This window comes from Fundulus heteroclitus, chromosome 23 (genome assembly GCF_011125445.2).
Source record: "Fundulus heteroclitus isolate FHET01 chromosome 23, MU-UCD_Fhet_4.1, whole genome shotgun sequence".
NCBI classification, from domain to species: domain Eukaryota; kingdom Metazoa; phylum Chordata; class Actinopteri; order Cyprinodontiformes; family Fundulidae; genus Fundulus; species Fundulus heteroclitus.
Genome location: NC_046383.1, coordinates 2,890,800 through 2,912,193, shown reverse-complemented (window position 1 = coordinate 2,912,193; position 21,394 = coordinate 2,890,800). Strand labels below are relative to the sequence as shown.

Below are 21,394 nucleotides of genomic sequence, written 5' to 3'. Positions count from 1 at the left end.
CCGTTGAGATCTGGATCTCATTTTCAAGGGGGACCTGGGCAGAAATCTGCAAAAACACTACAACCTGGTTACAAAAATAAAACCAATTAATACATATGCACAAATATAAAACAATAAAAACAATTTAAAAGCAGTGACACTGTTTCATACAAGCTTGTTGTCTATCTTTAAGAACTGCTCCAAATAAGTCCAATGAAATAGTTTCCGACATCTTGAGCTCAGACTGGAGCTGATTCCACGCTATAGGAGCCAACACACTGAATGCTTTCTTTCCTTTATCAGTTCGAACACGAGGAACATGTAAAAGAATAAAGTAATTTGAGCGTAAAGCATGTGAACTACTAGATCTATGCAAAAGAGAGCTTAAGTAAGTTGGTGTTAGTCCAAGTAGAGATTTATAGATCAGGATCATCAAATGATTGTTTCTCCGAACACTTAAAGGATGCCAATCAGCTTTTGCATACAAATCACAATGATGTGTCAAACGTCTACTACCAGTTATAAACCTCAAAGCACAATGATAAACAGTATTCAAAGATTTCAGACATTTGGTTGAAGCATTCATATATAAAACATCTCCATAATCCAGAAGTGGCAGGAATGTTGCTGCAACCAATTTACTTCTAGCTTTGAGTGAGAAACACGGTCCATTTCGATAATAAAACCCAATCTTCATTTTCAATGTTCGTAATAGATTTGCTATATGCAAATAAACCCAAAACAAAAACAACATATATGTTTAACAACATCCCCCCTTTACCAGATGAGGGCACCATTTGAAAAACTGATTGATACAGAACCACAAAATGATTCAACCAAAAAAATAATGGGAGGATGTCCCGGGTTCTTTCACTACCAGAGCTGTTTAGGGTACGTATTAAGCCACAAACAAAAGCTGAAATATATACCGGTGCCAGGAGATTGAGCTCTTTACAACCAGCAAACTGAACTATAACTTGGAGGTTGCAAAGGATTGTGTAAATGCAATATTCTAACTGTCAGCTGCACATATGAATAAATGAAGCTATTGTCATTTGACCTCAGGGAAGTGGGGAGGCAAGCAGGTCAGACTAATGTGGACCAATAATCTCTCCCAGAGTCATTAGGATGATCAATGCCATTCTAATGAGATAACATCTGGAACAAAGAAACCTAATAGCAGACAGCTGCTGGGCAAAGTGAGGCAATTAGGTGAACATTCAGTGATGCCAACTAATTCTGGAGCCATTGTGGCCCGATTCTGGACCCCCATCGTGTTAACACCCAGAAAAACATGTTGAATATTTCACACCTCGTCTCATAAATAATCATGATACTGTAATATCAGTGAGAACGTGCGGCGAGGGGTAGGACTTGGGAGGAACAAATACCTCAAACATGCTCAGCTTAACATGAATGCTTATCGAGCGGCACTAAATTGGTCAATTACGGAGAAAATCTGTTTTGAGGTAACCTTTCAGCTTTTTAAATAAGCTATAAATCAATCTTTAGAGCAGAATGAGTGGCTGGCTGTTAATGAGTAGACGTGTCTAATCCCCGTTTTTCTCTCAGCCTGAGTGTAAGTGAATATGGGAGGGAGCCACACGTAGAAAGTTCATGCAAAAATGTTAATAATTTAGCACTCCCGCAGAAGTTGCAGATACGTCTAATAGTGCAACTTGCAGGAGCACACAGGCTGGACATGAGTAACCTTTGTAGAAGACAAAAAATCTGAAAAGATGTGAACAAAACCCATCTACCTCCAGCCCACACCAGGCAAAGAAGCTGGATCCAATTAGCTCAACGCAGGAAAAAAAAAGAAAGAGCAGCATAGAAAAGACATTTCTTAATAGACTCCATTAAAAAAAAAAGTCTTTGGCGATCATGAATAAGTATAATTACTACTTACAAAAACAAAGTATTTGCTCTAAAATTGGTTTAAAAGGATACTCCTCTTTTAGACCCCTCACATTAATTATATATAATAAAGAAAGATAAAGGATGAAAAACCTTTCAGAAATGTCAGTAAGCACAGACCCTGAACTATTCGTATAATACACGGGCTTTTAATATGAATTTCAATAAACTTGCACAACAGTTAATCTCACATCAAATTAAACTCTTAGTTGCTGAAACTTTCCTGTTCTTGCTTTAACAGTTAACCGTGGCAAGGGGGTGTGGGGTGGGGGTATGAGAAATTGATTGCTCTTTAAAGTTGTGTCATTTCTTCAAGTTCCTGCTGTAAAACATTATGTCCCTCACTTTATCCATTAATCATTTGTGGGATGCATGTATAGGCTGTCTAGATTTGAAAAGCTCCTCTAAATGCCGTCCCTTTCCCCAGACATGAAGAACGGGTCCAATGAGTCCTCCGGGGCCAACCCTTTCCCATGAGTCATTGCGGGTCCAAGCGAATTGTTCAGGCAGAAGCGGAATAACAAAAGGAGCGCAACAAAAACTGTGATTAAAGGTGGATCTACTTTCTGTGACATGAAATGGATTTTTACGATGTTTATTAGGCGAGAACATCGCTGTGTAAAAGTCAACTAACTATAATATGCCCCCGGTCGTTTTCGGAGAAATTTGTTGTAGTTCCTCAAGAAATAAATTGCCAAAAGAACAAAATGAAGCGAAAGTTCAGGCATTTTTACGGCTACAGAGCTCTGAGTGTCATGCTGTCGTGGTTGATAGGCAACAACAGTTACGCTGAAGGGCAGGAAGAGCTGGTGAAGGCTGGATCGTCCAGTTTCACGGCCTCCGAAGGACCCGGCCGACGCGGTTCAGGTCATCGAACGACGCAGCGCCTGAATCTGAACACAGCTACCATCTGTATTTAAAACCTTTAGAACTGTGCAGCGACCAAAGGTGGAAAGCAGCCAATACGTTCTAACCTGGTGCCCTTCATCTTTCCATGTATTTCACAAGGTTGATGTTTATACTGTAATTTGTCCCTGATTATCCATCCATCCATTTATTAATCTATCCCATTATAAATAGACTAAAGTCTGAAAAGCTCTGAAAAGCTCTTGCCGCATTTTCTAACCAGCTCACAGTTAAAACGTAAAAAACGATCAACACATTTCTAAATGAATCTTCCTGATTTTTCACAGCTTATTTTCTACCTCTTACGTGGATTTTATTCACTCCTTGATGGCGCATATAAATTCAAACAGTCATTGTTGATGAGCTTTAAGTCTTTCAGCTTGGAAGACCTCCTTTGCATCACCTTCATCGTCCAACTTCATCATCTTTCGACTGAACTCGGTTCTCTGGCTGGGCAAAATTTGACAGGGGCATTAACGATTATATCATTGCATATTTAAATGAGAGCATACAAAAACACTGACATGCTCCATTTGTATTTAATGTATTTGTTGTAATCAATTAAACAACGCTTATTTCTACAGTTTATGTGTTAAATAAATGTCAGTCAAATATACCGAGTATATACAGTATATACCAGAAGAACACGTTAGGCGGGGGTGGTTAGAGGAAAGGGAAGAAATGTATCAGAGTTTGAGAGCAGTCGACGCTACAGCAGCACTGCTCCTCAGAGGGAACGGCGGCAGCGGTAAAAAAGCTCCCAACTAACAGTAATTGGTTTTAAAATAATAGAATTCATTACAGTTATGCCGCTTGTTCAGAAATGCAAACAGGGGAAGGAGGAAAAAAAAAAAAAAAAAAAAACTCACTAGAGATTTGGGCTGAACTACTTCACTCAAAACCACGGGGAGATGAAAGGCATAATTCAAATGACAATTTTAGAACCTTTAGTTCATTTATATCAGAAACTCTGAAGATGTAGCAGAGATAATAACATCAGGATGTTTTCTTCCCCCCCCTGTTCTTTTGTTCTAGTTGAAGCGCTTCGGAAGGAAGTTTTTCCCTTCTCGGTTTCATTCTTTTGTGGTGGCAAGTTCCTCCCCCTCCTCCTCCTCCTCCTCCTCCTCACACTGAGACATGCAAGGTGACACACAAACAACCCGGCAAACAACACCCGTCGGCAGCACAGACAGCCAACTGAAAGCTAACATGGGAAATCATGACAGGGAAGGAGAAAAACACCTCACACATGACAGTGAAGTGCCGGCACGTCTTGTTAAATGACTGCGTAATTATACACATCAGGGCGGAGCGTTATAGGGTCCTGTTTTTAATCCCCGTCCGGCGGCACGGCTCAAGGCCATATCTGCCCAAATCAGCATTAAAAGATCATTTCTCACAACCACTCAGGACATAAAGAGACAGGTCAACCATCTCAGCGTGATTGGATGTCCCCTCTCACGCTGCGTCCATGGCCGACATCAAGCACATCGCCATTTGGAGCGCTATACATCTGCCATCAAATGAGCCTTGGGCCAATATCAAGTAATTGGCCCCATTCAAACAGAGTGCTTGATTTACTCCAACCACCGGTCGATGGGAGGCAGACGTCTTTTGCAACGCGTGAAAATAACAGCAGGGGGGGGAACATTGCTGCTCTACCACTATATGCTTCCTTTTACCTCATATTCATCTGCAAAAGCAACAAAGCCATGTGGCCGCGTATTAAAAATTGATGCCGCACGTTAGCACCCGAGACGAACGACGACGAGGGGTGAAGCGCAGAGCACGGCGCGTGAGGAGGAGCGTCGGCGCTCCACCAGCCGCTCTCGCTCAGAAAAAAACGTAAGGCTGTCAGTGAGAGCTGTAACTACCCAAGACCGTCTCGTCGCTGTTAAACCCACGAAGCTGCATCGGGTAAAGAGCTCGGGGTGTCTATAAACAAATATGACTCACGTGTATAAATAAGTGGGCTCAGACGAGCAATGGGGCGCAAAGTTTATGTTTCTGAAGGAAAAAAACGCATTACAGAACACGGGGGGAGGTGTTGACTTGGCATCAGTCTGTGGGTGTTGTGCATGAAAGGTTATGTACAAAGACAACAGGGAAGAAAGGAAAGCATTAAAAATCACATGGTTTAGTAAAAAAAAATAGCTAAATATCATCAGGTGAAAGGCATAAAATATGTTAATTAGAGTGAAAAAACAACAAAATGTGAATTAGTCTGGTCAATAACGGGTAAAGTGACAAAAATCTAATTAACATTTTAAAAAGTGACCTAGGAGAGGGTGGATATCTTCCAACATGTTAGACAGCAACTCACATTTTTGTTTTTATCTTCATACAGGATATATACAAAAAACTGAAAAAAAAAAAACTATACATGCATACTCATTAGCTCCTGTTTACAGTAGCAAACTAGCGATCCGAAAAAGGCAGACTAATTGCAGCTGAGGCATTTTACAGTTTTTCCACCCTTTAAGCCTCAGATGTCTAGGAAACAGTATTAATGGCACACCTAGTGTTACCCAGACTCAAAGGAACTCAGTAAGACAACTGCATACCAACAATAAAGCGAGCAGCAAACCTGACAATTCAGTAGCCGTCCACTGCCACCAAGTGCTTCACTTCGGTACTACAGCTCTGCTCAGACACCTGCAACACCCCGAGTCAGACCCGGCATCATGGACAATCAACTCTTATTTACAGATCTAACCCTGTCAGGACAGCTTGAAGCGCCGTCTTACTGTTATCGCCTACAACCCTCGGCAGAGAACAGCTGAGGATAAATGAAGATTCAAGAGTGTACAGTGAAAAACTAAAAATGAAAAGCTGAAGCCACTTTGGCAAACCGGGCAGTGTGTGACATGCAGGGAGCATCCAGCGTGGATCAAGAGCAAGTATTTCCAACTCGCCCCTCATCCTCTGCCACAGCTGAACTCACCAACAAAACTTCAAAGCAACATCCATCTCTATATCTAGCACAAGATGACTAATTCATGCTCTTTTTATTTATTCCGCCGCTCATTTACTCACAGGGGACGAAAAGCCCGTCCAACCAGCCACACGGTGCCAGTTAGCGGCTAAAAAGTTGCCAATTTAACGCTATGGTCAGTCTCTTAAGAGCGAGGCGATAAAGAAAACACTAGCTAGACAAAAACACAGCGAGCGAGCGAGCCTGCTCGTGTCACCAATCTTCACAGAAGGGATCTGTCTGAGGAGCGAGGCGGGAAACTGGCCGCTGATGAGGCGATTCTGTGACTTATTTCGTGTGCGTCCGAGTACGACCGCTCTGTGAGAGCGCTCAGGCCGACAGGCAGAGAGCACACCTTGTTAGCCCGCTGCCGAGCGCAGAGGACTACCAGCCTGAGCCGTGAGGTGCCACAAAATCTCCAGGCGGAAGCCAGAGCAAAGTTTGCGTGTTATATATTTGACATGTACGAAAGGGGCGTTTTTTTTTTATCAACTCCCTTAACGCAAAACATCCTCCACGGCTCTGCGCATACTGAGCCAGCGCCCGCACCGAGATGAAGATGGCATGTAGCTGAAGAAAGCCGCACCATCAAACAAAGCAAATAGCTGACTAAATATACACAGATGTAGAGGATATCTAACAGCTAAAGAAGTAAATAAATCGGGAATGACTAGAGGAGCAGGCAACCATAAAACATGGGGGATACACTGAATTTCACAGCTGCGTGAACAGTTAAAGCAGATGCGGTGGCTTGTGATGGTAGACGCATACCGAGAGAAGGGTTGTAAAAATATGCTATAAAGTTTATGGAGCCTAATGCGGCCCCACAGGAGCCTCCCGCTGAGCCGAGCGCGCCGACTGAGCTGTTGAGTGTGTGACAGAGCTGTGGGGGAGAGATGTACAACTGAGCAATGCTAGTTTTCACAAGGTCCATCAGTCGTGTGGAGATGTGCAGACAGTACACGAAATTTACAGATATGCCATCAACAGGACGAGGAATCCTCTTTCTTCCTTTTCTGCTGCCCGTCCCTGAAAATAGCCAGTGTGCATTTCTCCGTGCCCGGTGTCTAAATTCGTGCTGCAACATCCAAGAAGTCTGCCAGAGCGGCGCAGAGAAAGTTGCTGCTTATTACACGTGCACAAACACACATTGACGCACGCGCACAGCAACACAAGCTCAGCAACTATAAAGCTCTGCCATAGCCTCTGTTCAATCCAATATCAGCATACTGTGACCACTTCAGCCTTTCATGTTCCCTTCAAAATAATGAGATCCAGCTCTCCTCCTCTGATTGAAGAAGAATGATTGTTTCTGGCTTTGAAAAGACATGTTTTTAAGAGTTGTGTCGAAGGAAATAGAAATATAGAAACCGGGACATATGGCCCCGTATGAGATTTTCATGGCACGATATACTTGAGTGAAACGGTAGAAACATTAAGCTGTCTATTTGTTTTTACTTTAAACAAACAAGCAACAGCTACACCATCCACTGCTGCTTAAATAGTACATGTTGATAGTCAGGATTTATTAATGTCATTTATGGCTTCTTTGAAGATCGGCCTTTCACAATTGGAAATACAGGTACATATCAAAAATCTAGAATGTTTTGTGTCTTGTGTTTTATCATTTCAGAACAAAAAAAAACTAATTAATTACACGGTGAAATATTTCAAGCCTTTATTTCTTGTAATTTTGATGACTGTGGCTTACAAATGATGAAAACACAAGATTCAGTGTCTCAGAAAAATGTCAATATGACATAAGGTCAATAAAAAGAGGATATTTTAGACATAAATGTTAGGCCTGCTTTAGGAAAAGGATGCTCATTTCTATGCAACAGATACTTGGCTGAACCTTGTTTTGCATGAATTACTGCACCAATGCAGCGTGGCATGGTGGCCTGTGGGTTTGCTAAAAGGTTGCTTTGATAGCGGCCTTCGGGCCGTCTGCATTGTTGGGTCTGGTGTCTCCCGTCTTCCTCTTGACAACACCCCATAGATCCTCTATGTGATTCAGGTGAGGCCAGTTTGCTGACCAGTCAAGCACAGTGACACGGTGCCCACTGAACCAGCTTTAGGTACCTTTGGCAGAGTGGGATGGGCCCATGTTCTATTAGAAAATGAAATCAGCATTTCCATTTGGTTTCTCAGCAGAAGGAAGCATGAACTCCTCTAAACCTTCCTTTTACAGGTCAGAACTGGCTGCAGACATCAGTAAAGTCCGTAGACCAACACCAGTAGATGACATGGAACCTCCAATCATCACTGACTGCGAAAACTTCCCACTGGACTGAAAGCAAAGTGGATTCTGCGCCTCTCCACTCTTCCTCCTGACTCTGGGACATTGATTTCCAAATGAAATGCAGAGTTTCCTTTCAAAGAGGACTTTAGACCATTGTGCAACAGTCCAATATTCTTGTAATCAATCCTGAGCCCAGGTAAAATGTTTCTGATGTCACTGGTTCAGGGCAGGCTTGGCATGAGGAAGGCAATAGTTATAGTCCATGTAGGATTAACCGGTGCTTAGTGACTCTTGACATGTATAAGACTTCAGCCTCAGTCCACTCCTTGTGAAGCTCCACCTCATTCTTGAATGAAAGGCTGCGGTTCTCCCTGTTGTGAGCACAGCTTTTCCTACCACACTTTTCTTTCCACTTAAATTTTTATGAATATGATAGGATACAGCACAGTGGCTTATTTAACAATGATCTGTTGTGGTTTACCCACCCTGTGGAGGGCGTCAATGACTGTCTTCCTGATTGCTGTCAAATCAGCATCTTCACCCTGATTGTGTAGGCCATAATGTGGCCAACACCCTTTACCATTTACATTAAAAATGCTTATTTTCTAATTGGTGGTGGGTCTCATTCCAATTTTGTGAGAATGAATTCTGGGTTTTCATTATGTGTAAGCCATAATCACCAACATTATAAGAAACAAAGGCTTGAAATTCTTCACTATGTATGATGAATCTATTTAATGAGTCTCACTTTCTCAAATGAGTCACACGCAAAAAAAAACTTTACCTTTTTTACCAGTATTTTAAAATATTTAGAAATTTAGATACAGCAAAATGGAGAGAACTTAACATAATGTAAAAAATAATAATATTTGAAGAAAATAACTGCTCGTGGCAAAGTAACCTTGTTTCCCAGGACCCCCAGCGGGAGGTGATGTTGACCTAATCCCTCCCACACAGCCCACCCTCTGTCGCAGCTGAACTCCAGCTCTTCCACAGCGTGTAAAGGTCAGCCCATCCATGAACGCTTGAAGTCGAGCCATTCACAAACGAGGCAAAAATAGAGGAGTCGTTACAAAAAACACGGAGTTAAACATTACACAGCACACACCATCTCGCTATTTACAAGGCAGCTAAATAATAAGTGTGCTTGCAGTTTTAGTTTTCAAAGTGAACTTGATTGAACAAACTGTGTGGGTGATGGACCTTTTCAACACAAACTGCCTACAGTAGTAATTGGACACTTGCCTACAATTGCTTCTTGGGCATCGGTTTCTTCTTTCAACATTAGTTCCTACAGAACAGCAGAAACACCGATGCACAGTGAAGACTTCCTATTGAGATAAAAGAGCTCCCGTGTCGCTATGAAATAAATAGGTGGCGGAACAAGAAGACAAGCACGATGAGGTATAAAAAAAGCCAGGGAGCTCACTTGATGGGTCTGGTTCACGTCTGGTCTCGAGTCTTTTAGAGAAACAGCCAAAGATTTGAGATATTAAAAAATGCTTTCCAAAGGAGAGCTCTTCAATATCTAATTTTAAGGTGCATTTCTGCAGATATTGAAATAATATTATTGTTTATTTTAGAAACTAATATTGACAACCAATCACATATCAACTATTGCTTTGTTGGATAGAAACCACATCAATAACGGCACTACGTTTACCGTTCTTCTCTTGATTTTTCCTGACCTGCCATTACACTTCGATTGTTGACGAAAAAATAAATGATTAAAAGGAACTCTATAACGACCAGGAAAAAAAAAAAAACTGTTGGACTTTGCCATATGGATGCACATAAAAGCAGAAGCATTTGTTGTGAAAAATACCCAAGTTATTACAGTAGGTCACTGTAATGAAGATATTGGCGCTGCAAAAAATTGTCACATCTATTTATGTAATTAGTTTTGATTAGTTAATCTTTATGACCAAAGTGTAAAACTGTTCTGTCTAGACCTAAATCTGCCAGGGGTATGACTTTTGTTTCTGTATTGAAGGGAACTTACTGAAATAGAAATGAGGAAATGAAGTAGAAATTGGGCACGTTGTGAGCCTTACTGAGATTTAATAGAGTCAGAAAAGCAAAATACAGCCACAGATTTTCAGGCTGAAGTAAATTGGCCCATTATAAAAATTAATATGTCTTGAGCTAAATTGCAGTTCTGGCTGTATGTTTGGGGTCAATGTCTTCCCCATGACATGATGATACCACCACCATGTTTCAATGCAGGGATGGGGAGTTCAGGATCTTATGTATTGTTAGTTTCCTGCCACAGTGTTTATTTAGATTGCGGGCCAAAAATAAGAAAAATAAAAAATAAATTTTGGTCTCATCTAACCAGTTCTCGGATGATTATTAGAACAATCCGTCACGACATACCCAAAGCGTGGGGTGTTGTTTTTAACCTTACCCTGATTTAAACTTGGTTTTCATGCTGCAGTTAGTTAATAAGCTCAAACAAATCTTCAAGGCCTCCACAGAACAGCTGCAATTATACAAAGATTCAATAACACAGGTGGATGCAGTCTACTAAGGCTGCACTTGAATTTATTTAGCGGTGTCAGAGTGAAAAGCGCAACACTTTTTGGGAAGTAAAATGAAAACCCTCAATCTCAATAAAATACATTGAAGTTTGTGTTTGTAATTTGAAAAACATTTGCAAAGGTTTTAGAGGTATAAACTCTTTGGCAAGGAACTTAATATGCCTTGAGCTAAATTGTTGCTCCCCAAGGAGATGGGTTAAATGCAGAAAGCAAACGTCATTGTAATGTATGTTTCAATGACAATAAAGACGAAATTACTATTACTATATTACTATTACTAATATTAAAGATAAAGGATCAAATATAAGAATGTTAGACAGGAGTGGTATGTTTTTTTTTGTCTTCACCCTTGCTGATAACCAATTCCAATTATAAGTCCACCAAACTGCTTTTTTAAATTCACTACAATCTTGAATATCTCCGTTTCTGTTTGACGTGTGTAACTCGAGCCACACCTGAACTCCTCCATTTATCGAGACACTAGGAAGAAAAAGCGTGCCCACACACACCGGAGCACTTCAACTCTGTTAGAAAAATGTAATATGTCATTCAAAGTATTTATCCTGAAAAGGGGATGAATTGCTTACATCCATCAACCCAGAAATATTTAACATTTTGTTTGCCTGAAGAGAACAGCGCCATGACTGATTGTCCTCTCTTTATGATGTGTTGCTTGTTATGAAACAGCAGTTTAGTTGAAGGCCAATATATTTCTTTGTGGGGTTGTGCTGAACTTTGCCCTCGACCTTTAAAAATCACATTGTAACCGGCCCGTCCATAAGTTGGAGTCAACATTCGGATAATGCAGATTCCTACAGTCGCTCCTGAGATGCTGGATTCACAGGAAGAATGGATGATAAATAAAAAAAAAAATTTGGGGACAAAATTTTGATTTAAAATAGATTTCCTGAGCTTTTATCCTCATGGGAAAGTAAACAATTTTTTACCTTAGAGAAACAGTGTGGCATGGATTTTACTGTTGATGCCATAGTCTAATAGTTGGCAAGAGTTATTTAGTAATTATATGCTTTTACAATCCTGAATTGTTTAATTCAACCGCAGGCCTTCTGTAATATAGGAATGTGTGCAAACTGGTAAAGCAGGAACTTCAATCTCGGAACATTTTTGAAAACTGAGACAGCGCTGTAGAGATCTGGACTTTCAGAGCAGTGGCGATGTCTGCTGCATCGTCTTCTGTATTTGAACATAGACATCAAAGAAAACCCTTTTAGTAAAGCAGACTGGAAATAAAAATGTCTATAACTATTTAAGAATTTAAGTAATGAAGCAGTAAATATATAATCCCCATTAAAATGGAAAAATTCTGCCCCAGCCTCCCCATTTACCAGATGATTGTCAGATAAATCCTCCCTTGTATAACTCCAGACAAATTTTTAAGTCAGAACGATGAACTCTAAAATAAGCTTTCAGCCAATCAGCGAACAATCTGATTCAAATAGTCCTCTTCAGAGCATGTTTCCTTGATCTTAATTTATTATAGAATGGTGAATGGCGAACACTGGCTCAGGGCATGGGAGGCACACGCTATTGATTAATTTTTCATTGCCGTCCTTTTAAAGCATCAAGGACATGTGCCACATCAAATCTCCTCAACCCAACGCACCCAGTTTAATAGCTCGCTTGAAACAAAAACTCCGCCGAAAGAGGAAAACGGTGGAGGAAAGCCTGGATTTCTTTATATTTCCATTTTATATTGTCAGGATCCTGTGTTGTGTTTCTGTTGATTGGACTCACCTGTGTTTAATTATCCCCGTTGGTTGTGTGCACGTATATAAGTTGCCTCTGTTTGTTTCCCCATCGTCGGGTCATTCTGTGATCACCCTCTGCGTCCTCCTGAGTTTTCCCCGTGCTGTTACTGCCGCCAGAGATCTTGTGAGTTTTGCTTTCATTAAATACCTTTTGTTTAACCCCATGCGCCTGCCTCTGCCTCGTTGCCGCCTAGGTCCTCGCCTCCACAATCCTGACAGTAATGACCCGACCAAGAGAGGGCCAGGCAACGGGGCTGGAAATAATCGGGCTGTTTAATCAGCTCTGGAGACAGAAGGAGAAGGTCTCCGCGCCGTGCTGGACTAACGCCTCGCAAACGTCCCGCGGGGGTCAGCCACCGGCGCGGGGCAGGCATGAAGGACGGCGAAGAAGAGGAAACCCCGCGTCGTGCCAGGCTGACGCCCCGCATTCCTCCCGCGAGGGTCAGCCACCGTCGCCGACTCATCTTTTTGCTTCCCTTCACTGCCGCCCAACAACCTTCACCCCGGCTCCGAGGCATCCGACCGCACCTCCTCCGCCCGGCAAGCAGCAGCCTCTCATCGGCCGGTCTGCGGGGAAAGCAGGGGCGTATAAAGGAAATCTCAGGATGGTGCCCAGGCCCCTGCAGCAGCCCCAGTTCAGCCACTCTGAAATGGATAATTGGGATGACCAGCCTCCTTTAGTTCCACACTGTCCTAGAGCGCCTCATGTGGAGGAATCCAGTCTGTGGGACTTCTTCTATGGAGACAGAGATGATCTGTTCCCCAGCTGGACCGTTCCTGCTGCGCACGCCACGGCCAAAGCCTGCGTGGGTGCGCACATGCCTTCACCGGCCAGACCTAGGGCGCCTGCTGCGCACGCCACGGCCAAAGCCTGCGTGGGTGCGCACGTACCCTCATCGACCTTCGCCTCTGCTGCTGTCTCCACCGCGGCCTCACCACCAGCAGCAGTCTCCGCATCGCAGTCTGGCTTCCCCCGGCGCAGACGCCGGGCTCGCCGGCACAGAACCTCCCTTGAGGCCCAGCCAGACGCGTTCGTCTCCAAGTTCTCTGCTCCGCCGGCCGCAGAAGACAGCCCAGTCCCGCCGGCCGCTAAAGTAAGCGCAATCCCACTGGTCGACGCTGAAGATCCCCCTGCACACGCCACGGCCCAAGCCTGCGTGGGTGTGCACGTACCTGTACAGCCGGCCGAAGAAAGCTCTGTCCCGCCGGCCATCCAAGGTCCTGCTCCACCCGCCACGGCCAAAGCCTGCAAGGGTGTGCACGCCCCGCCGCCGCCGGCCTTCGCTGACGTCCCGCCGCCGCCGGCCTTCGCTGACGTCCCGCCGCCGCCGGCCTTCGCTGACGTCCCGCCGCCGCCGGCCTTCGCTGACGTCCCGCCGCCGCCGGCCTTCGCTGACGTCCCACCGCCGCCGGCCTTCGCTGACGTCCCGCCGCCGCCGGCCTTCGCTGACGTCCCGCCACAGTCCGAGGCCGCCGACGCTCTCAAGTCCCGGGAGGGGTTCCAGGGGGATCCGCCTCCCTTCCACGACGCTCCCGAGTTCTGCGAGGCGGTCCAGGGGGACCCGCCTCCCTTCCACGACGCTCCCGAGTTCTGCGAGGCGGTCCAGGGGGACCCGCCTCCCTTCCACGACGCTCCCGAGTTCTGCGAGGCGGTCCAGGGGGACCCGCCTCCCTTCCACGACGCTCCCGAGTTCTGCGAGGCGGTCCAGGGGGACCCGCCTCCCTTCCACGACGCTCCCGAGTTCTGCGAGGCGGTCCAGGGGGACCCGCCTCCCTTCCACGACGCTCCCCAGTTCTGCGAGGCGGTCCAGGGGGACCCGCCTCCAGTCATCGCTCCCCAGTTCTGCGAGGCGGTCCAGGGGGACCCGCCTCCAGTCATCGCTCCCCAGTCCGGCGAGGCGGTCCAGGGGGACCCGCCTCCAGTCATCGCTCCCCAGTCCGGCGAGGCGGTCCAGGGGGACCCGCCTCCAGTCATCGCTCCCCAGTCCGGCGAGGCGGTCCAGGGGGACCCGCCTCCAGTCATCGCTCCCCAGTCCGGCGAGGCGGTCCAGGGGGACCCGCCTCCAGTCATCGCTCCCCAGTCCGGCGAGGCGGTCCAGGGGGACCCGCCTCCAGTCATCGCTCCCCAGTCCGGCGAGGCGGTCCAGGGGGACCCGCCTCCAGTCATCGCTCCCCAGTCCGGCGAGGCGGTCCAGGGGGACCCGCCTCCAGTCATCGCTCCCCAGTCCGGCGAGGCGGTCCAGGGGGACCCGCCTCCAGTCTCCGCTCCCCAGTCCGGCGAGGCGGTCCAGGGGGACCCGCCTCCAGTCTCCGCTCCCCAATCCGGCGAGGGTCCTGCTCTGGAACTCCACGTCTGGCAGACCGGGATGAAGCTCCGTCACCAACCGCCTGAGACCCTGCTTCGCCGCCGCCGAGGTCGCCCTCCGCGACGCCCGCCGAGGACCCTGCAGCTTCGCCGCCGCCGAGGTCGCCCTCCGCGACGCCCGCCGAGGACCCTGCAGCTTCGCCGCCGCCGAGGTCGCCCTCCGCGACGCCCGCCGAGGACCCTGCTGCTCCCAAGCCACCGTTTTGAGCCACCTGAACTCTTTATTGGACTCTAGCCCGCCGTCCTAGACCCCCTCCACCCGCCCTGGCCGGGTTGTTTTCCCTTTCTGATTGGACACTAGTGGGCGTCTGGGATCCGCCCTTAAGGGGGGGGTAATGTCAGGATCCTGTGTTGTGTTTCTGTTGATTGGACTCACCTGTGTTTAATTATCCCCGTTGGTTGTGTGCACGTATATAAGTTGCCTCTGTTTGTTTCCCCATCGTCGGGTCATTCTGTGATCACCCTCTGCGTCCTCCTGAGTTTTCCCCGTGCTGTTACTGCCGCCAGAGATCTTGTGAGTTTTGCTTTCATTAAATACCTTTTGTTTAACCCCATGCGCCTGCCTCTGCCTCGTTGCCGCCTAGGTCCTCGCCTCCACAATCCTGACATATATTCTTACTAAACAACATTTAGTGACATTGACGTGACCCGAGTTTTCCATCTCACAACCTTGTGACTGATTGCCTGCTTTAGCTCCATCTAGAAGCTTTGCAAAGCTCCATTCTAAACAACTTAAACGAACATAACAGGAGTGCTTATGTTATTTATTTAACTAGGAATACTTTTTAACAGTGTTGCATATCCGAACAGCAATCAGATGAAATATGTTACACTAAATTATATAATCAGCCAAAAGTAATCAGCAAATATTGTCTGTTAACTGTTAACTGAGGATTAAACACTTTTAAAGAGGATGATTTCCTAATTACTGACCCTAATTATTCTTTAAGTTAGTCAGCAACGATGAATTTGTTTAAGTCGTACTTTAATTTGAGACAGTAAAATATCAGCATGGCAGTCAAACATCACCGTCATGTAAATAAATAGAAATTAATTAACTTGGGTGCGTTATAGGAAAAACAAATGCCTGATTTCTTCTCATCACATTACACTGTCAAAAATTACTATTTGTCCTGCAAGTAAATGCAATTTGATATATATCTGAACTTGATTGGAGGCTCCGAAAAAAAACTTGCCTGATGTTAATCTTAAGGCTTCTCAAAATAAAATACTGAAGATCATTAATTGTTCAATTAAAACGAATAGAAAAAAATCCATTCAGAATAATTGTATTTCAAGGTTTATTTTCCCTGCATTTATGAGAAGATTAAGATTTTTTGTGGCTTTCATGTGAAGTCAAGTTTAATGTCAAGTGGAAAACTGCAGAGAATTAATTTAATACAAAGCAGGTTTTAGAAAGCTTTTAATATTTGTCATGATTTTCATCTCATTTACAGACAAACACACCTAACTTTTTATTTTACTGAGTGCAGGTCAATTCACCCATATCCCCTAGTGATTATCTATTAAATAATGGCGGTAAACATACAAATTATGAGATATTACACATAATTAAACAGTATATTTAATCAAAAGTGTATATTTTCATAGCTTGCATTTCCCATCGTAGTTTAGACCAGTCAGTTGTTATAAAATATCACCGTACGGTGGTACAAAGACAACTCTGCTTACTTTCAGCTTCTTCAGATGTTTGTATTGGCGAAAGCTAATATAAAGTGTTGAAATTTTAACCAAATGTCTGACTTTGTTTGTGTAAAACAATGAACTCCTTTATTGGGCTACGTTGTGCTTCTCCAATACATGTATTAAACACAATGGCAGCCATTAAAGGACAATCTTCAGGTGTTATTTCTAGTTGACTCTTCAGATAATTTTCTACCATTTTCTAAACCTTTTATGTTATGGAGTTCCCTGTGCCCAATGTCTTACGTCTTAGCAGTCTATCTAGATTTAGCAGCTCTTCAGATGACAAGAATGTGAACCCAATCATAAAAGGCTCATTCAGTTCTAAAATATTTAAATTACAATTATTGATATTGTAAGAATGAATGCAATTGAAGACATGAGCACAAAATAAAGCAGTATAGCCATTTATCCCTATGTTTTCCTTTTCCACACTCACTAGAAAACAGCAAGAAAAAAGAAAGTAAACCTATTTTGGATTAGTAAATATTCTCATCAGTAGATACTTTAATGGAGATAAAGACTTTACTGTAGGGTTACACAATGGTAACATGGCTAACAAAGTGCTGCAACAGGCAGGTGCTGGGCGGCCTTTCTTCATGGAGTTTGCATGCTCTCAAAGAAAAATGGGTTTTCCAGGTACTCTGTGTTCCTCCCACAGGCCTAACAAAAACAGCATTGCTGTTTGATTGGTCTATAAATTGCCCTTATGGGTTGAGTGTGTGCATGGTTGGTTCTTCAATGCATCTCTGCATCGACGTGTGATGTACTCTGCTTTCTTGCTCGTGGGAAATTGGCACAGAAAATGGATCTATTGGATTAGAACAGATGACTCCTGTATGAGAGCGTTTCTATTTTAAAAGTACAGTGTAACTAGAGAGAGGATGTATGGTAATAATAGTAATACTTTTAACAATGTGCAGTCTTTATGCTACAGCTGTCAAAGCATGGCTCAGATGAATCTAACCCTTCTGTCTTGTCGTACTTCTACCATACATCCGGCCACAGTTTAGCATGACAGCATTTATAGTCCAGATTTTGTGCACGCATACGCCTTTAACAATACATTCACTCAGAAAACAAGAACATATCAGTAAATTAGATCCGCCACAGTCCAACCGGTTCTGACCTTTCCTCACAGGTAGAAGCTTTTTAGACTCTTTGGTCAAATCTGCCCACTGACAACAACATACAGAGAGCAGCTGTTTACACAACCCTATTTACCATCGCACAACCTGACATTTCAGAGCCGGCCAGCATCTAAAGCAGTCATCTGTCCAGTCGTACAGGTATTGATCATTTCCTGTGGCCTGGAGATTTTCCGCTGCCGTTTCTTCAACAAATGGATCACACGCCCTCTCATGCCACGTCTCCGGCAGCCTTCGGAGCTGCAGAGGTTGTCAATGGACGAGACAAGATGGAAGTCTACTTCCAGAAACAACGCAGGGGCAGACACTGACAGATAGACCTTGACTTGTGGCGTAAATCAGGCCAATGCTTACAGACTGTGATGCTGTAAAACCGCTGTAGAGGTCAACAGGCAGCTGCAGAGATCCAGTGCAACTGATTTATATCAGCCTATCTGCAAGCCTGTAATTACCTGGGTCTGTTGCTTATATCTTCCTCACTTTTTGGAAGGGGAATATGACACTTGTGCCGTAAAGCTGCGTTGTACACTTCCACAATGGCCCGGGTGATGAAAGTCAATTCACAGCGTTCTATTCCTAGCTCATTCCTTACTAGCAGAGGAGAAAGTGCCAGAGAGATTTCATGGCTCAGACAGAGGAGTTGCACTTGTGTTTTCCCAATGGACCATCCGAACCAACACTTTCCTTCTAGCACATCTGAGAGCACTCCCACCGCGCGCTGACAGCGTGAAAATGGGAATCTGCCAGAAATGTGGGGCGACTCGACCACGATTGGCTAACCAGGCTAAATACTGTTTCTTCTATCCTCGCTTTCAATGGGGCTTTTACGACTGAGAGCTCATGGCTTTCAGTATACAGGGTCTATCTATTTCCTCCTGCTGCTGGATTGTCACAAAGGTTAAAACTCCCAGGTCAAACACTTTTGGGAGCTTTTTAATCAAAGAAACCCATTGATAACCAGGACCTGGCGTATCCTTTGAAAGGGTCTGCAGAGATTCTGAAAGAAGGTCTTCACATCTTAGATGAGCGGTCACGATAGAAAATGAGGTCATTTTTGTCCTTTTCTATTTACCGGACACAGTATAGCCATTACCGCAGATTGAAACCTGCTCTGTGGGAATCCGCACAGACCACGCAGATAAACCCACTGCTCCCATAGAAATATCCAAGCACCAAAAAACTGTTTAACAAAGACTGAAAAGGGTAATCAATAAAAAAAAGAACGCCTCAAAGAGCAAGGTTTGTATAAGAGCATGGAGAGAGCAGGGGCCAGGTCACAGTGCACTGCTTAACCTCGTCTGTGCTTCTCTTAGGCCTTACAGTCGTCTTAATCCTTGTGAAGCCCTTGAAAGGCAATGAAAGAGCACTTTAAGCGACAAAACTTCAAGTGGCAATTCCACACTTAAAAAGACCTTACTGTAAGAGAGTTTTTGTGGACTCTCCGTTTTTGACTCAAATTATTCTTTCAAACAACGACTTTGAGGGGAATTACGGGCTGTGATCCAACAGCCGCTTTAAAAGGACCTAAATGTCTATAACTCAACCAATCTCACTGGCTGTTGAAAATAAATAAGACTTATGACAGATCAATGCAATTTTTTTTTGTTTTTCAAACATGATTTGCATCTTTACAGCCAAAACAAAGCCGTAACACTGAACGGCGCCATCTTTGCTGGGAGGCGAAGCTATGACACCATTGTTTGAAAAAAAAAAAAAAAAAAAGATGTGGTTCACATGTACATTGGGGGACATTAAACCGGCATTTTGAAATGTATCCACTCTGGGACCCGGTTTCAAAAATGACCGTTTACCAAAACATTGCATCTATGTACACGAACAGCCTAAATAACAAAACGTTGCGGATACAATCAATATGGTCTCTGTATAGGGACGGGGAATAAATTATGAGATAATGAACGTTCACCATTAAAGAAAATAAAGGTGTTAACCTCAAAAACAGCAAACTGGCTTAAATCGCAGGCAACGGGAGTTCTTTCTGAAAACGCTTCAGGAGTCAGAAAGAACTCAACGAACGTCCAGTTGCCTCTGATTTAAGCCTGTTTGCTGTTGCAATGAGAATTTGCACAGGCATGTGAACCTTGTCTAGTAACAAAGTCCTCTGCAGCGGCGCTTTGTATAAACACAACCACGCCTTAGGATGTCAGAAAATAAAACGTGAAAGAAAAGCATAGCGTTTTGAGAAAGATGCTGGATTTTGTGTAGACAACGCTCATTTTGCTGCCATACTAAAATTTAGCAAGACAGTGGAGTCTCTTTGGAGATGAAAAGGTCACAGTTAATAGGATGGTTTGCCAGTACACTGACAACATAAATTACATTAATTAAGATTATGCACATATTTCAACAAAAACAAGAAATGGTGGCTGAGGTTCTTCCTTATCTCCGTCAAACAAGCTGCCGTGGAAACATTCAGAAATAAATGTCTCCAGTAAATAAATCTAGTTGAGTACGGTGACGTTCAGTGGAAGGACGTTTGCTACGTTGGGTTTTGTCTGGTGGATGGGAAGTGGAGACTTTCCCTGTCCTTCAATGCTCATTGTGGTTCGGTGAGTCCATGTGAGTGTCTTCACAAGCAAATAGGTCTGTTGTGCCAGTATGCACGCAGTTTTATATTAATCTGAATTATTTCTCTAAACTATTTAAAAAAAATAAAGCAGACCTCTGCGACTTTAAAAGCAGTCGCTGGAATTACATTATTCAAAGCTTATAGATGCTTTACAGCACTATGAAAAGAAAACCTGTAGAAACCAACAAACGGCCTTCCGTGTAATCCTCCGTGTGAATCTTTTTTTTTATTAGCACATCAACATGCATCTGTAAACACAAATCTAAGCAATGACAATGACCTTGCACAGCTCATAATATCCTCCTTACCATTTTGTGAAACAGGATGCCTTGACGGCTGTGTGGTGCACGTGTGTGTTCAGAGGAAACGAAGACAGATGCATAGAAGTAAACAAGATTTGGAAGCCAAATAAATAATAGGCTACTTACCGCAACTTTGCTCCCAGTTATCTGCATGCAGCGATCGGCGGAGAAGGTTAATGTGCAAAAAGACACAAACAGCACAATCGTTAGTAGGCCAGAGAATTATCCATTACAAGTTGAGGCATTAGCGTTTCTGTTCTGGCAACACAAAAATCCTTCACACATTTATAGCACACACTATATCACTAAAATTTATGGCAAACAGGATAACTCTCATAGCTATTGCTGCATACCGAAGATTATGTCTGTGTTTGGCAGCTGCACGTTTTCCATTGTTGTTTGTTTGTTTTTTTTTTCAATATAGAACGAGTAGATGGAAAATATAAATTCATGAAAACATCAAGACAAAAGAAATTTCTGGTCTCTTTTACTACAATTTGACACTGTTGTACTACACCCACCCCACCCCACCCCACCGCGTAAGATAGGACTGAGAGGGAAACTGTCTTTGACTGGTCGATGGAGATTTCACACAGTCTTACCCAAATATGAACACTGGCTAGGCTACTGAGGTTACAGCACCTAAAGAAGGTCCCTTTGGTCCAAAAATCAATCATCTGCCATTAACATTGGTCATCAGATGTCACATTTGTGTGACACAAGTACCAAGAACCCATGCAGTCAGCACAATTCCCAGGGTTTAACCTTGTTATCTGTCAATAGTGGCAGGTAGCAGAAGCGATTTTCATTACTGCAACTGTGGGACTTGTTTCACAGTAGGAAGGTGTCTGTTAGCAGAGTAAATGTATTCTAATCTGAGGCTGGCTGAGCTCTTCTCGCTCTGCAACATGCTTCTAGGGAATTGCATTCTGATTGCAAGAAGTTATAGGACACACTGAGC

General features: G+C 44.0%; 1 protein-coding gene across 7 annotated transcripts in view; it reads right to left on the bottom strand.

Moving 5' to 3' along the window:
* The window catches only part of diaph2 (diaphanous-related formin 2), a 510,558-nt gene that overhangs the window by 438,094 nt on the left and 51,070 nt on the right, over positions 1 to 21,394 (bottom strand). For 6 of the 7 annotated variants that reach the window (XM_036127356.1, XM_036127360.1, XM_036127361.1 and 3 more), the window contains one exon: positions 20,560 to 20,580. The exons of the other annotated variant lie outside the window; for it this stretch is intronic. In XM_036127356.1, coding sequence (XP_035983249.1) covers positions 20,560 to 20,580 — 21 coding nt within the window. The remainder of the gene's footprint in view (positions 1 to 20,559; positions 20,581 to 21,394) is intronic. 7 annotated transcript variants of the gene reach the window in all.